Source organism: Colias philodice, chromosome 18 (assembly GCF_061535455.1).
Source record: "Colias philodice isolate Cphi_HAF_F1 chromosome 18, ilColPhil1 Martin Lab GWU primary, whole genome shotgun sequence".
Lineage (NCBI taxonomy): Eukaryota > Metazoa > Arthropoda > Insecta > Lepidoptera > Pieridae > Colias > Colias philodice.
The window spans coordinates 4,722,276-4,736,215 of NC_143103.1; the positions used below are offsets into that span (position 1 = coordinate 4,722,276).

Consider the following 13,940-nt stretch of genomic DNA (forward strand, 5'->3'; position numbering starts at 1 on the left):
AAATAAAAGCTGAAAATTTTAAAAACTTTTTTATTTACAAGAAGTGTAAATACGTATAGATATCGCATATTATAATAATAGACTTGATTACGAAACATTCATTACAATACCGATTCGTTGGCATGGATAATATTCTACGAAAGTCTAATCGCACTTAATGTTCTGCAATCATTATTAATAGCTATATACAATTATGGCTGTGCAATGCGACGAATATTATCCATGAGCCTTTAAACAGCTATACGATCCAGTCACACAAACACCAAATTGTCAATTATTATTCAAAAATTACAAAGAAAACATAGAAGCTGAATTCGCAATAGTGAGTAGTGACATCTCACTCTTACATTTAGGACTTGAACGATAAGGCATATCATATTTATGTAGTTCCACGTTTTTCATTTTATTCAGTCTTCATTTACACTAATATGCTTTGGTGTTAATTTTATACCATGTATTTGACAGACAATTTGTATTTTTTATAAATATTTAATCAGAGGGATGCTAATTACTATTAAATATTGTAAAGTCTAGCTAGAATTATTCGTGGACACTATAGTTAATTATTTAAACTAGATTTTCCTAACTGAAAGGTAATTTATAAGCTACCCAACAATTTTGATGAGTTCTACCTAAAATCTAAACAAAATGTAACATTTCTTCATCACCAGTATACAATAATAAGCTTGATTTTTGTTTATTTTCACAGGTAAAGTGTGGCGATTATTTAAATTACATATAACATAACTTTTCCTTATTTTTTTGTCGATTTCTCATGTCTGCTATATATAAAATTTTGTAATTATGAAAATAAATCAATTAAAAATAATTTTATGAATATATTTATTTATTGATGCACAGCACAAACCTACAGTGGAAGGTAGCATTAATATTATGTACATTTAAAAGCGGTGAAGCTTGTAGCAATCATCAGTATCCTTTAGGGAAATTCTCAAAATAAGCTATTCATGCCTATATTAGGCTTAGTCTTATTTACATAGCTCACAATATTACCAAACTGGCAATTATAGTCTCACTTGAGCGCCTACATTTGGTGCTTTAGTTTTATATTACTTGATCCCTATTTACCATCAGACATCTTGCAGCTTTCATATTGCAAAAGTTATAAAAATAAAGGCTATAATTAATGTCCCAAGCTATATCTTTATACCAGATTTGCACATTTTTATGGTTGGTAATATAAATCTTTACTCCTTTTACAAATTTCTTAGACCCATAAGCGTTTTTACGGAAAAGATTTGACCGCCATACTATATTTTGTGGAAAGCTACAGGAATAGCAAATGCGGGTTTTAATTCCAAGCCTTTCAAGCTATTAAAAATATGATAAAAGCTAAGGAGAAATTACACATACTATTTTTACGAATTTTAACTACATATTTGCTATTAAACTATTAAAACAAACAAAATGATTTATTATCTATATTCATCGATTAAAGTAAATTTTATATCAATGTGTTATCATATCAGCGATAAAGTTGATAAAATAAATGTTAACAATTTAATTGTAACAATACGTTATTTACATAACAAATCAATTATAATTTTTTTTTATTTTAGATTAACAAAATTCTAAAGCCAGTTTATATGTACTTACTATAAAATTTAATTTTAATGAAAAGCTGAATGTATACTGTCCAGTGGTTTTAAATCCTTAATTATCTAACCCAGCTCATAGAATTTATAAAAAGTTAATCAAAATAATATCGGAATTTGTTTAATATAAATATATTTTTACATTTAACTTATGAATTTAATCTGTTAGGAAAGATATCAAATGATTATAATCAAATCTTTGATAAACTATAAATGATAATAATAATTATAAGTACTTTACATAGCAATGATAGAATGGGAAACGCGTGATGATTTTATATTTCATAGGTAATAGAAATTATATCGTGATACAGTAATAAATTTATTTAACATAATATATTATTTTCATAGTAGGAATATTCGATACTTCAATATTATCATCATTATAAAAATAAATTCGTAATAATAGGTAAATAAAAATAGCAGAATACATAATATATTGGAAAAATATAATAAACCACAGCACGATTTAGAATTTAATAACTATTTGAAATCTTAGATATTTAAATGACACAATATATAATTTTTTTTTGTATTTCTCGCGCTGTCAATGTCAATAGTAGAAAAGTTTGACCTTAATAAACTATTAGTATATGCAACTTGACTCACAATCACAAAGGTCTTCAAAAATGTCCGAACGGCGTTGTACATAACGTTCATTCAATTTAACACCTTCATGCATGGCAGGAATGAATAAAATTGATTGTATACGTTCATTAAAAAACTCTGCTTAATATACACGGAGGCAGAGTTTTGGTTTGAACATTTTTTGGTGAGTTTAGTTGTTTATTTTATGTTAATGCCTTAATTCTTAAACATAATAAACGCTGACGGTTTACTCAAGGGTCATGCGAATACAAACTGCGGAGATTTCGATCTTTCGTATATTACGACGGCCGCTGTCACGTAAGCTGGCCAATTATATCCACACAATTTTTATTAAAGTTCATGAAAATTTCGTTTCACTGTGTTCAACAAGGTCCGGTAGCTAAAAGGGTGGGGTTGGGGTGGTTATTTTAGTTCCTAGTTTCATGGGCCCTTGCCCACGTGCGTTCCGCCTTGCTTCCATTTCGCGTTGTCGCTGTAGCTTCCTCTCTTCGCGTTTGCGACGCATTTCATCCATTTTGGAGGCGTTGTTTTCTGTAATTTTCGTTACCTTTTTTATTATGAAACGAAGAGACATGGAAAGGAGATAAAAAATCGGTTATTAACACATACTGTTTGATGGGTGAATGAAAGGGTTTATCTGGTCTTAAAAAAATTTTGATTTATTATTTAGCGCATAGCGCACCTAAAATTTCATCATTCCTTTATCTTCCTACTTGGAAGGTAAAGGAATGATGAAATTGAAGTGAAAGACAAGCTAAACAGAACACTGAACACATCCAGCTGTGAAACTGGCTGGCAACAATTCAATCAATTTATTAAAAAACTTAAGGTGTCAAGGATGGAACGAAGTTCTATGAGAGAAATAGATACAGATACTTTCGTAACACGCGATAAGGAACTTCTTTCCAAAAAAATTGGTTGTCTGTAAAGTCGGTTTACTGACGATAGTTGAACGTGACAACGTCCGATTGTGCTTCTTTGTCGCTCGTTCCGCGCTCTCGCTTGCACTTCAAGTCTTATATGGAACGCCTCAGAACGAGGTAACGCCGCATGAGTCATGTTTTTTTGTGCGTGCAGCCGGCTCTATCGAATTATAAGACGTTGTCACGTCAAAAAAAAAAGACGGGTTGTACTCCGGGAGTGCCGGCAGAAGTGAAAACTTGATTATTAACGTTGAGCATGTTTGATATTTTGGAATGGTATCCGTCTTACGCTTTTTCGATCAGGTTACGTGTCCTGTGGGTATCTTTGGAAGATTTCACCACTATAAAAAATAAAAAATGTTGTGTGGTTTTATGAAACCACGGTAAAAGTGAAACTGTTCGAACGGTTCCGAACACTGCTTTGTGTAGCGCATGTCGCGTGACGGTCGGCAGCCGCGATACACGCGACATGCGCTACACAGACCAAAAAGTTTGAGACGATGTAATAAAAGTTTCACTTTAAAAAAAAAAAAAAAGGTCACGTGTCCTGACGCGAGTTTAAGATTTTATACCCATTACAGAAAAAGTGCTCAACGCCGCTAAAGAAGTTTTCACTTCAAAAATTAAAGAGAAGTTGTGACACTGGCCACCAACACTCAACCAAAAAAAGAAAAAAAAAAAGCAAAAGTCACCATCAGCGTTCTCCTCAATCGGCTCGAACTCGCCGTCCTCCCAGCCGCCGAGCGAGTCGTTGCTGTTCTGCAGCGCGGCCGGCCGGTGCTCCAGCCGCGGCGTGTTGCGCACGAACGTCGCGTTTGCGTTCAGTACCGGCTGGCTCCAGTCCGAGTTGTTCCACGTCTCCGATGGGCTCGCTAGTTCCGCTTCTGCCGCCTGTTGTAAATGGTGACGAGTTTTTTAACGTGATAACGTTTTTAAAATCGTTTTAGTCGGGTGACATGTTCAGAAACTTGTGTCACACCAAAACCTCACGAGCGCGATCGCAGGTATAACGAGAGAGAGACGGACCGATCTCCCGTCTCATCTCGAGCGCTGCCACTGTATTATGTTATCACGTAAACATCTCGATCGTAAACCTACTTTACAAACAACCAATTTTTTTTATGAGTTTTGTTCAGTATATTAGGCCGCAAAAGCGTATATATAAGTATTAAATCTGTACTGATATTATAAAGCTGAAGAGTTTGTTTGAACGCGCTAATCTCAGGCACTACTGGTCCGATTTGAAAAATTCTTTCGGTGTTAGATAGCCCATTTATCGAGGATATCATTATATCATCACAGCTAGTAAATTATAATTGTGTAATAATTGCTTGTTCAATATTTTAAATAACACGATAAATAATGGCATACCTACAGAAGTGGTTGTTTAAACATAATTTTGAGGTTATTTAATAACACAGTTTGGATCTGCATGAAACTTGACACAAACACATTACACTTTAGTCTTAATTACCACACACGCTACTTAAGAGTACGAGTAAAACCACAGTCTCCAGCTAGTATAGTATAGTATAAACTTACAGGTTGTTCCTGCAGTTCCCCCCACTCCTCGTTATCCCAGTCGTCTTCGCACAGCGCCGCCAACCCGCCGGTGCCTTGAGCACTGCTCGCGCCTGACTTACCGCTGCCTCCTGTTGTACCTGTTACAATTAAAGTCAAATTGAATATACAGAAAAAGTTCAAATAAATTACGGAATAAGTAAGTATATAAATATCTGATACCGCATCTCTAGAACATGGTAAAGTTTGAAATAAAAATAATTTCCTTGTTATAATTTAACCTGTAAAAACTGAAAGTTTTTTGCAATTGATAAAGAGATGTTATTAAACTTTATGGCAAGAAAAATTACACTTTTTGTATAAGTACACACTCTGTTATAGCATACTATTTCTCCATACAAATAAAACGAAATCGGATGCTAAAGCTAAAATTAATTTAATTTTAAAAGTACCCGCACTAGAGTCGATTTCGCCCCACGCAGTCATGTCCCAATGTTCGGGATCGTAGTCGGACGCGGACTCGCTGTGTTCCAGTGACGTCATCGATGTCACAGATGATGTTGTTGTCGACATACTACTTGACGATGGTTGTTCTGTAAAGGAATGGACATGATTAGTTTATAGTTTGGATTAAGCTTTGGGCTAATAACTCTGGAAATCAGAGTTTCATCAGATCAGAGGTAATTTTGAATACAACTTTTGCTTGTTTTGCTAATTTGAAAGAAAGAAAAGGAAAAGAAAACTTACACGGAGAAATGTTTTGTAAAAACATGAAATGTAGTCTACACTAATATTATAAAGAGGAAAACTTTGTTTGTTTGATTGTAATGAATAGGCACATAAACTACTGGACCGATTTTAAAAATTCTTTCACCATTCGAAAGCTACATTATCCACGTGTAATATAGGATAGGTTTTATCCCAGAAATTCAACGGCAACGGGAACTATGCGAGTTTTTCTTTGAAACCGCGGGCGGATCAGCGCCATCTTGAAATTAGTCATCATTGAATTTAATCATCTAAATGACATAGCTTAGCGTACCGTTCACACATTTCTACGAACCAAAACTAAAATTTATATATCCTAAGGCAAACGTCAATTTATAGGTTAAATAGTTAAGAATCTCACCGAGTGAGCCCGGTTTAGAGAGCGCCGATTTAGTCGGATGCTGCACTTTAGCTGTATCGGAGTGCGAGCGGTAGAACTTAGCCGTGACAGCTGTGACCGCCCATCCCGCCCACGTGGCCGCCGCGTTGCTAAGCGACGGCGTCGCTGTGTGCACGTCCGCCTCTGTTGATGTTATTATATAATATGATTAACGATGGTTTTAATTAATGGCGTAATTCGTATCGGAAGCCAATACTATGTTTGGGTCGCAAACCTAGTTCAGTAAATAACGATAGTTTTTAACTTTTATATGAATGTTTTATGTAAGAGGAAGGCTTGTTTAAGTGGGTGTTTTAGGGTAGGGGTTTGTTTTTCGAGTGTATGTGGTAAAAGTATGCAAGGTAGAATAGAGGGAGGGGGATACAATATTTTTCTCCAGATTCTGAATTGAAATGAAATTTGTTTCTTCTGGAATATTGGAATTATTGGATTATTCTGCAAAAATGCCTTATTGAATTGCCTATGTTTAGAAATACCTGAATAAGCATTAGGAAGTCATAAACAATGGACCCTTAAATATTTATTTATAACAAAAATATTATAAACATACCCATTCCTTCTTTAAGGCTAGGATCCTCTGAAACTTTTTCTAATTTACCAAGAAAACCTTTGATAGTCCTAAAAGCTGCGTCACGAACCTTCAAAGAATATTTATTTTTTCAGAATATCATACACATAAACTTATAGAAAATAACACAACACATTTAAATTTATAAAAAAAACTGACCTGTTTTTCTGGATCAGCAGTAAGTGGACATAAAGCTGGCAACACTCTGTTAGCAACCTCAGATAAAAGGAAGTACTGCTGTGTTGCCGCCAAAGCAAGTACACCCGCTTGTCTCGCTGGCGGGAAAGAATCCCGTGTTGCCCTCACGAAGGCAGATACTAATACTTTTTGCCGAATTTGCGGGTGCAAATGGGCGGCTATTTTACCTAAACATACTGTTGTGTTCGTTCTGAAAATGGAAACATGAAAAAATTATTTCAGGAAAGCGATTTTCTGTAATTTTTTAAATTATGCTGAGACAGTTACAAGAAAAAGGCTTGGTAATTTAATTTAATAAAAACGTTATAGCTAAAATTTTAAATGAAAAATTATCACAATTTAATATGCAAAACATGGAAAAACACATAGAAACATTTTTTTTCCCAGCTGCCTAGGTAACCTCCAACTCAAACATTTATTTATTCAATTAGACTTCTTTTAGAAGCACTTTCGAATCGTCTTTACATATTTTTAACATTTACCACCGATTCGGAAAGTAGTACATATCTATGGAGAAGAACCGGCGAGAAACTCCATAGTTGCTCTTTTAAACGACTAAAAGTCTTATTAAAAGTCATTATCTTACCTAATACCACCTTGGTCATCCTTAGATTGTAGTCTAGCAAAATGTCGAAGTACTTCTACATTCAAATTGTTATAATTAAGTTTTGGAGCTAAATGAATTATCGATTTCACAGTTTGCTCTCTTATAACAGCGTTTGTATCCAAAAACCCATGAATGACTTGTGGAAAGATTTGGTCATTTACCTGAAATTTTAAAGTACAAAAGTAGCAAATGACCATAGATCTTAATTACTATATAGTACAAAACAAAGTAGCTTTCCGCCGTCGGTGTTTCTCTATGAATAAGTCTTTAAAATTATGCACAGATTTCGATGCAGTTTTTTTTTTTAAAGATTGAGTGGTTCAAGAGGCGGTTTTTTTATATAATTGGTTAAGTTTTTGACAACGCTGGCGAATCTGCGGGCGGAAAGCTAGTAATATAAAACAAAAACACGATAAATAACTTACGGTAGAATTTTGTAGGTGCAAAATAAACTGATCAAGTTGTTGCAACAGTCTTGACCGTGTAGTTCGATCATTGGACGCAAAAAGTTTCACTACACAGGGCACAATCTGTTTTTGGTACTCGGCATCTTCAAGTAGCTTACCTAACTGTAATACAATGTTTAGATAAAATATATGTTCAGTTATTCAAATATTATGCCATATTTCATCAATTATTTCATGTTTTTGACTAAAAACACAGATTATAATTTAGTTTTATTAAATCGAAAATGAAAATGAATACTTGCATATTCACACATGTTTAAAGAAAAACAGCAACATAATCATTATAAACTTCATTGACTTAAATAAATTCATATTAAATAAGAGTGCTGTTTTATAGAATACCTTAAACATTGGACCCAATACAGCAGAGCCAGCATCACCATAATGGAATGCAGTCATCAATTGAGGCAGAATCTTATGAACACACACAGCCTCCGGAAAACTGTCCAGATGACTGCCGAGCGTTGAGAAAAACCTCCCCTTCTCAGCCTTGTCTTTAATTTGTATTTCTTCTAAGAATAACATTGTATCTATCAAATCGTTTTTGAAATAGCCTCCTATTTTACGACACCTGAAATAAAGATAACCTTGTATTTGGGAAACACATGCATTATGAAAAACAATTTAAATAGCCTTCAATAAAAAATGTGTTATTGTAACAGTTTATCAAGTAATATGAGTCAATAATTTTATTGATGTCTAAGACAGTAAAATTATAATTTCATAATCACTACATAGTATAAAACAAAGTCGCTTTCCCTGTCCCTATGTCCCTTTGTATGCTTAAATCTTTGAAACTACGCAACGGATTTTGATGCGGTTTTTTTTAATAGATAGAGTGATTCAAGAGGAAGGTTTATATATATAATAACATCCATTAAATAGTGGAAAAGTACTGTTATTTTTGAGGTTTCTAATGTGAGGTTGTAAAAAATTACATTTCTTCCGCTTACATTGCAAACGCAGGCTGAACCCTACAAGTCCGGGATACATCGCCCATTTTTGCAAGTGATTACTATCAAGCTAATTTTTCGTGAGTAGCTTTATTTTGATGAGATGCCCAATAATTTCATGTACGAAACTCTCGATTGTGGTAGCTTACAGAGGTAACAAGGATAAAAATTTTTGATTTGACGGTTCTCAAATATTTATTACGCAATTTGTAGGACAATATGTCTGTTGAATTATATAAGTATTAAATAAGTGAAAATAAAAAAATCAGCTGGTTAGTAATCATTTATGATGACTTCGTTATCGATACACATTGGAAAGGGGGACTCTTTGATCAAACCATAGATTTTGTAGGACAAATATTTTTTCGAATAATTTAGATAATTATCTTGAGATTGAACAAAAAAAAACATTCAGTTAGTAATTAATATTTGAGAACCATCAAATCAAAATATTTTATCCTTGTTTCCTCTGGTAGCTACCACAATCGAGAGTTTTGTACATGAAATTATTGGGCATCTCATCAAAATAAAGCTACTCACGAAAAATTAGCTTGATAGTAATCACTTGCAAAAATGGGCGATGTATCCCGGACTATACGAGTTTTATCAAAATAATGTACTAAGTATTATACACATTCAAAAGGTCTACAGAAAAGTCCGCGATGGTATATGTCTATCTCTTATGGATAACCCACAATAACTTTTTTTGTCATTTACTTTTTACGACAAATAATGGCTAATTTTCGATGCGATTTTAACCAATACAGCATTAATCCTTAACCAATTAAATACCTTGAATACATTGTTCATTTAATATAGATCTATATGGCCTTTTACACCGTATGATTTAAGTGAATATTTTCGAAGATATTACAGATTTAAAAATTGCGGCACGTAGCGTTTGCGGCGGTACCGTCCGGCCGCGGCCCGGCTATCTATTTTATACCCGTGCGAAGCCGGAGCGGGCCGCTATGTTTTATATACTACGTTCACAGTTTTTCTGTAGTGTTTTTAGTATCAGCATTGCACCCGTGCGAAGCCGGGGCGGGTCGCTAGTTAGTTATATCAATAGAAATGTATGAACCTAATTTGAAGCTTTAATAATTAATTAAAATAGCTTATGCTTATGCATACCTTGTAATAATATCGGCTGGATTCGGTCTTGAAGCAGGATTTGCACTGACTAATTCACAATATAATGTGCATAGCTGTTTTGGAATTTTATCAACACATTTGAGTGATGGTTGATTTTTTAGTGGACCATTGTATGCCTCCCAAATGAGACATCCCAGACCCCACATATCAGAAGAGCTGTGGAACACAGTTTAAAGATAAAATAAATAAAATTATTTTATGGAAATACAACTAGTATTAAACATATTCAACTGTGTATAATCTGATAGGAAATTTAGCTATATGACTGGTCTAGAAGTCTAGTCATGAACTAATAGTAATACATATTTTCTGAGATATCAATGTTAGGCTCAGTGACGCACCACTTTTTTCCACCTTAAGCATATTAATTATTCATCTCTTTGGACTCTATGTAAGTACGAAAGCGTGCGTTGAATGTGATGAAAAAATAATTTGCGATTGGTTGCTCGGCTAGAGTTGAATAGATTCGTAAAACACGATGCAAGGCGTCATGTTTTACGAATCCATTTAACTTTTTCACTTTGATTCTGTACCGGTATTAGTCAAGCCATTTTTGTTTAGCGTTCCTCGATAAAGAAAGCTATACCTGTATAGCTAATCGTAAGATATCAAAAATCTGTTATATTTTTTTATCAGTAATAGTTACATAATAATCACCAGTGCACACTTAACTATTACACCCTGTATATCACGGCTCTAAGAACAATAGGAGCAGAGCAATGCGAGTAAATCTATGGGCCACCAGCCACAGCCAGTTTTTATAATATTCTGATAAACATATTGTAAAATTCAATCACAATTCACAACAATAGAAAAATTGCAAAAAGCATTATCAATAAAAAATTTAAATTTTTGTAATATCTCAATTCATACAATCCTGATATAAACACTGAAATAGTTCATCCAATTGAATTATAATTATGATAACTAGCAAGTGACACAGTTTTATCAATTATTTTTATGACCAACCAATTGGCAGAAAGGCAAATTGTTTTATGTATCAATTTAGTTGTTCCGATTAGGAAATTCTGTTTGCACAATAATATAGTAGCAATGATAATTGGCATCAATTTTTTAACTATGAAAATTTTATATGTGAAAAAGTATAATGGCCTTATTGAGAAAGAGCCTCATCCTTTTTTTGAAGTTGTTTAAAAATCAAAAAAACTTACCATTTAGTAACTGCCTTAATTTTAGTAGGATCATTTTTCTCCGGTGGATCATAAATTTCCAATGCTGGTAGTATTTTAATTGGTATAATGTTAGCACCTTCCTGTCCATGGCTTGTTATAAATTCGAAACCACCCAATTTCCATTCCTCAGCCGCAGTTACAAACACAGAGTATAAACATACATTGTTGTGTTTGATATTGCCGTCATTATTGAAAAATGATAATGCCCTCTGGAACAGTACATCATAATGTTTTAGAAACAATATAAAGCTATATGCCATGCCACACTTCACTGTTGTTAATAATGATAACATACATGAATAATAATCTTTGAAGCTAGTTGTATATTGCTTCAAACACACAAAAACATTAGATAAATGCTGTAAGTGTTGAACATGATGAAATTGTGCTACTTACAGTAATTTGAAAAATTCCCCATGATAGAAATAGTTCTCGTTGTTGTCCCTCCAGTTTCATTTCTTCTATATGAGTTGCTAAAGGCTGAACATATTCAGTTGCAACATACAAAAATTTATCTGTTTCACAGCTATCTAAGTAATGTAATAGACTGGGATGCCTTATAGTCTTCAGACGTTTTAATGACGCCTTAGCTATATCAAATAATGTTTCAGAATGCTTTTGAACATCGAATAGGAATATAGACACTTCATCTTGAGTTCCCCTCTTCTTTCCTTTGTGTAATGTCCATACACTTTTATCGTCAAGCCCCGTAACAGGGTCCCCAATTTCGTAAGGAAAATCCTTTGTAGGATCTCTCGAGAAAAATGACCACATATTGTTTGATTATTAAAATATCAGTTGAATACTTATTTACAAATCTTGTGCATATTTTATGCGGTTTTTAATTTGATGTCTTTATAACACACATCAATTGTTTGTCGAGATTTACTTAGTAGGCTGACTTTCCTTCCAAAGGGTAATGATAAATGCAAATATTACAATTTATACAAAACAATAATTGATGAAAATATTATTCACGACAGCAAATAGCAATAGAAGTCGAAATCTTGCAATTGTGAATTGACACAATGGTGACACATAGTAAATAAAAATCTGACATATGTAACAGATATCAAAAATAATCTATACATCTGAAACAAAGTGTCAATAACAATTTAAATTGAAAATAAAATTTGTCTAGCTCAAAACCAAAAATTATGTTTTATTGAAAGCAGGCATTTTCTTCTATTCTTCTTAATGGTCACAATCACGTTCGAATAGCTGAAATGATGAGCGAGATGTATAATATACGTAAAAGCAATAAAAGCGTACTATTTAGATTCGCTGAGGTTCGTGCTAGGGCCGGTTTTTCAAACGTAATTAAGGGGAATACTAATTAATTACGTGTTCAGTATATTCACATCGACACCCGAACAGGTACGAATATTTCGTTGTCACTTGTGGCTTATAATTTGTGCAATTAATAATAGTATAGACTTGGCTTATAATAATAGCATAGACACCCTATTATTTTATGTCAAAATCAAAATTTAAATGTCAACGTCAATATCATCTGTGAATTGAGGTTATAAAATTAAACTGTTTTGATTTTTCCTATTTGTTTTAAATAATACAATAAGATGTCTAAGTCTGTAGCTCGTTTAAAATCAATGAAGAAGGTTGCAGATAAAATCGATCACTCATCCAAATTGCGCACCAATATACCTGCAGGAATGGCTTCAGCTGGGCCCCCCTTAGGACCGATGTTAGGCCAGGTATGTGTAAATGATTTGAAAATATATTTTGATGACATACATTACTAATCATATTATTAATATATTTGATATTTTAGCGGAATATTAACATTGCAGCATTTTGCAAAGACTTTAACGAAAAGACAGCAAACATTAAACAAGGAATCCCATTACCAGTTCGCGTAAAAGTAAACCCCGATCGATCTTACCAACTGATCATACATCAACCACCATCGTCTTATTTCTTAAAACAAGCAGCTGGGGTCAACCGTGGTGCTATGGAACCAGGTAATATTATATAGTTGGGTTTTTCTGTGCCTTAAAGTTTAAATGTATACAATATCAATTTTGTTATTTTAGTGAAGGAAATGTGTGGTAAAATTACAATCAAGCACATATATGAGATAGCTAAAATAAAATCGCAAGACCCTCCTCTTGAATGGAGACCACTGCAGGAAATCTGTAATATGTTGCTTTCACAAGCCAGAACATGTGGGATTGAAGTTGTGCGATCATTAGATCCAAAGGTGAGTTAGCATAGTTTTTAAACCAATTTTTAAATTATCTGAACACATATAAGCTTTTTTGTACTAAGCTCATAGTTTAGTACAAAAAAGATTAAAGACTGATTTCTGAAATTATTGTAAGGTTTTGAAAATGATTTTGATATAATGTATTGTTTATTCTTTTTCAATTATTAAATATTCAACTAAGCTTGATTTCTGATTGAAATTTAGATAAAAATGTGTTGATATTAGAGTGGATTTGATTCCTACCCAGGGCAAATATTTGTGTATGAACATAGATGTTTGCTCTCTGTCTGGGAATAAATATACATATAAGTATTCATTAAAAAGTATATATGTATGTTTACCAGCCATTAATTAGGTTTCCATAACACAAGCAAAAGCTTAGTATGAGACCAGACTGTGCCATGTGTAATGTCCTGAAATATTTATTTATTTAAATTTAAATCAAGGAAACCTAAGAGAAAGGCATAACATAAAATATATTAATTAATAGGACTTTGTAAATTCTTTTTCTTGTGTTTTATGATACATTCCCTTTTAGGAGTACGGTGAATTTTTAAATGAAAGGAAAGCTATAGTAGAAGAACAAAAGAAAATGTTGCAAGAGAAGAGAGAAGCAAAGATGTTAAGAACTGCTTAATTTATATTATGTTCCTTGTAAATAGTTCTAGTTATTTCAAATTAGTTTATCCAATAAATGTAGTTAATATCTCAATATTTTTTTATATCATTTTACTC

The 13,940-nt window shown here is 33.2% G+C and overlaps 2 protein-coding genes across 3 annotated transcripts; one reads left to right on the forward strand and one right to left on the reverse strand.

The window, feature by feature from the left end:
- Positions 1-16: 16 nt before the first annotated feature.
- Positions 17-11,998, reverse strand: yata (N-terminal kinase-like protein yata). 2 transcript variants are annotated; one of them, XM_089706268.1, is made up of 13 exons: positions 11,375-11,998; positions 10,958-11,187; positions 9,765-9,941; positions 8,020-8,248; positions 7,636-7,779; positions 7,190-7,371; positions 6,565-6,793; positions 6,388-6,475; positions 5,799-5,960; positions 5,122-5,262; positions 4,691-4,809; positions 3,841-4,039; positions 17-2,756 (listed from the first exon to the last, which is right to left on the reverse strand). In XM_089706268.1, the coding sequence occupies exons 1-13, from the start codon at positions 11,750-11,752 to the stop codon at positions 2,605-2,607; spliced, it is 2,430 nt and encodes an 809-aa protein (XP_089562394.1). In that variant the 5' UTR covers positions 11,753-11,998; the 3' UTR covers positions 17-2,604. The 2 variants fall into 2 exon arrangements, with proteins under 2 accessions (XP_089562394.1, XP_089562395.1); XM_089706269.1 differs by having other exon boundaries at positions 17-2,772.
- Positions 11,999-12,470: 472 nt separating this feature from the next.
- Positions 12,471-13,917, forward strand: mRpL11 (mitochondrial ribosomal protein L11). The gene is made up of 4 exons (XM_089706400.1): positions 12,471-12,693; positions 12,771-12,960; positions 13,033-13,199; positions 13,744-13,917. Exons 1-4 carry the CDS (start codon positions 12,559-12,561, stop codon positions 13,840-13,842), a joined length of 591 nt encoding a protein of 196 aa, XP_089562526.1. The 5' UTR covers positions 12,471-12,558; the 3' UTR covers positions 13,843-13,917.
- The last annotated feature ends 23 nt before the right edge of the window (positions 13,918-13,940 follow it).

Coding starts and splice junctions, on each gene's coding strand:
- mRpL11 (XM_089706400.1), top strand. CDS start 12,559: ATGTCTAAGTCTGTAGCTCGTTTAAAATCAATGAAGAAGGTTGCAGAT. Junction 12,694..12,770: donor TAGGACCGATGTTAGGCCAG/GTATGTGTAAAT, acceptor TTGATATTTTAG/CGGAATATTAACATTGCAGC. Junction 13,200..13,743: donor TGCGATCATTAGATCCAAAG/GTGAGTTAGCAT, acceptor ATTCCCTTTTAG/GAGTACGGTGAATTTTTAAA.
- yata (XM_089706268.1), bottom strand. CDS start 11,752: ATGTGGTCATTTTTCTCGAGAGATCCTACAAAGGATTTTCCTTACGAA. Junction 6,794..7,189: donor GATGACCAAGGTGGTATTAG/GTAAGATAATGA, acceptor TTCCATTTTCAG/AACGAACACAACAGTATGTT. Junction 4,040..4,690: donor GGGAACTGCAGGAACAACCT/GTAAGTTTATAC, acceptor CATTTACAACAG/GCGGCAGAAGCGGAACTAGC.